The sequence below is a fragment of the Eimeria mitis genome, genomic scaffold (assembly GCF_000499745.2).
Source record: "Eimeria mitis Houghton genomic scaffold, Emh_scaff2324, whole genome shotgun sequence".
Taxonomy (NCBI): Eukaryota; Apicomplexa; class Conoidasida; order Eucoccidiorida; family Eimeriidae; genus Eimeria; species Eimeria mitis.
In genome coordinates this window covers 1-2,586 of record NW_013570657.1, presented here as the reverse complement: position 1 = coordinate 2,586, position 2,586 = coordinate 1, and the positions used below count along the sequence as shown (strand labels likewise).

Here is a 2,586-nt window from a genome sequence, read left to right as displayed (position 1 = left end):
AACTGCAGGCATCTTTGTGTGTAAAGAAAGAAAAGCTGTCGTCGGCTCTGAGGGCTTTGGCTGCGCAGCGGCGGCGTCTCCGCTGGGGTGTATATACACCGCAGGTGCCGCAGCAGCAGCAGCAGGAGCAGCAGCAGCAGCAGCAGAAGCAGCAGCAGTTGGTGCTGTCTACTACAGTGGGGCCTTCTGCTGCTGCTGCTGCTGAGCGGCTGCAGTGGCGGCTGCTGAATCTATTTGAGGCGGTAGTGAGCTCTCTGGCTAGCAGCAGCAGCAGCAGCAGCAGCAGCAGCAACAGCAGCATTGCTGCTGTTGCTGCTGTTGCTGCAGCGATGCAGCAGCACAGCTACCTCGTCACCAGCATTGGAGCCCTTGCTGCTGCTTCTGCTGACTTGCAGCTGCTGCGGAGAAGCAGCAAATCGATGGAATCTGCTGCTGCTGCTGCTGCAGCACCAGCAGCAGCAGCAGCAGCAACAGCATCACCACCGCCATCACCACCACTAGCACTGCCAGCAACAACAGCAGCAGCAGCAGCAGTTTCTGCTGCTGCTGCTGCTGCTGCTGCACCCAGACAAATGACTATGCTTGCTATAGAAGATGCTCCAGCACGCAGCAGCAGCAGCAGCTCTCCTCCAGCTGGCGAACGCAGCAGCAGCAGCAGCAGCAGCAGTAGCAGCAGCAGCAGCAGCAGCAAGCCTAAGAAAGGCGGGGAGAAGCCCAAGGCAGCAAAGAAAATTGGAAAAAGCAGCAGCAGCAGCAGCAGCAGCGGCAGCGGGTTGCATGCGGGAGCAGGGGGTGAGGCCGCTCCTGCTGCTGCTGCTGCAGCAGCAGCAGCAGCAGCAACACCAGCAGCAGCAGCAGCAGCAAAAGCAGCAAAGAAGAAGCAGATAACACCAAAAGACAGCCGCTTGCCGCTGCGAGCAAAAACAAACAAAGGGGAGGAGAAGCAGCAAGGAAAAAGCACAAAGACAGCAGCAGCAGCAGCAGCACCAGCAGCAGCAGCAGCAGCAGCAGGACGAGCAGCAGCAGCAGCAGGAGGAAGAGACAAACAGAAAACGGGAGCCGCAGACAGACCCAGCGAGCAGCAAACAATAAAAAAACAAAAAAAAATAAAACAAACAGCAAAAGAAGAAACAACAAAAACAGCAGCAGCAACAACAAACAAGAAAGAGAAAATGCATGCAGCAGCAGCAGCAGCAGCAGCAGCAGCAGCAGCAGACAAAACAGCAGCAAACAAACGAAAGAAAAAAATAACGCCAAAGACTGCAATGACAGCAGCAGCAGCAACAGCAGCAGCAACAGCAACTGCAGCAACAGCAGCAGCAACAGAAGCAACTGCAGCAGCAGCTGAAGCAACAGCAGCAGCAACAGAAGCAACTGCAGCAGCAACAGAAGCAACAGCAGCAGCAACAGAAGCACCAGCAGCAGCAACAGAAGCAACAGCAGCAGCAGCAACAGAAGCAGCAGCAGCAACAGAAGCAGCAGCAGCAGCAGCAGCAGCAGCAGCAGAAGAAGAGTTGATGCCGCTGGATTCTCTCTCTTCAGTAGCTGAGGAGACAGAAGCTGCTGCTGCTGCTGGCAGCAGCAGCAGCAGCAGCAGCATGAGGTGTACAGACACCCCAACGCTTGCTGCTGCACCGCCGCAGCCAGCAGCAAACAGCAGCGACACAGAAGGGAGCTGCAGTGGAGACGAAATGCTTGCTGCTGCTGCTGCTGCAGCAGCAGCAGCAGCAGCAGAAGCAGCAGCAGGAGAGAAGGATGAAGCAGCAGAAGAACAACGAATGGCACCTGCTGCTTCAGTTTGCTGCTGCAGTCCGCTTGCTGCTGCTGAGGAGAAGGATGCTGCTGCATGCATCCAAGGCAGCAACAGCAGCAACAGCAGCAGCAGCAGCAGCAGCAGCAGCAACAACAGCAATGTCAACAGCAGCAGCAGCAGCAGAAGCAGCAGCAGCATTAGAAACAACGGCAACAGCAGGAACAGCAGCATCAACAGCAGCAGCAGCAGCAGCAGATGCAGCCTCATCAGCAACAGCAACATCATCAACAGCAGCAGCAACAGCAGCATCAACAGCAGCAGCAGCAGCAGCAGCAGCAGCAGCAGCAGCAGCTTTATGTATGATGCGTTTGCTTCGTTGCCTTCAAAGGAGTTTCGGCGCTCCAGCAGTTTTTCTTGGGGGGACTTGCTGCGGCGTGAATCGAGGAGAGAGAGAGCAGCAGCAGCAGCAGCAGCAGCAGCAGCAGCAGCAGCAGCAGAAGCAGCAGCAGCAGCAGCAGCAGCAAGCAGAGTGCAGGAAAGCCCAGCAGCAAAAAGACACAGAGGGAACAGCTCAAACGAAACAGACAGAAACAGGCAGCCAGCAGCAGCAACAGAAACAGCAGCAGCAACAGCAGCAGCAACAGCAGCAGCAGCAGCAGCAGCAGCAGCAGCAGCAGGAGAGCTGGGCGTGAGGGAGCTGTGTTGTGGGGCCGCCGCAGCTACGCTGCTTCGTGAGGGGGAAGGGCGTTGGGGTGTATAGGCACCTCAGGGTGTATATACACCTCAGGATGCATGCACACAGAAACTTGTTTATATATATATATATATATATA

General features: G+C 56.0%; 1 protein-coding gene across 1 annotated transcript in view; it reads left to right on the top strand.

Annotated features, from left to right (window-relative positions):
* EMH_0052090 (uncharacterized protein) overlaps positions 1 to 2,513 on the top strand; it is a gene marked incomplete at both ends in the record, with an annotated part of 3,039 nt that extends 526 nt beyond the window's left edge. The window contains one exon of the mRNA XM_013496839.1: positions 9 to 2,513. Within this exon, the coding sequence (XP_013352293.1) occupies positions 9 to 2,513 (2,505 nt within the window). The remainder of the gene's footprint in view (positions 1 to 8) is intronic.
* Positions 2,514 to 2,586: the final 73 nt, after the last annotated feature.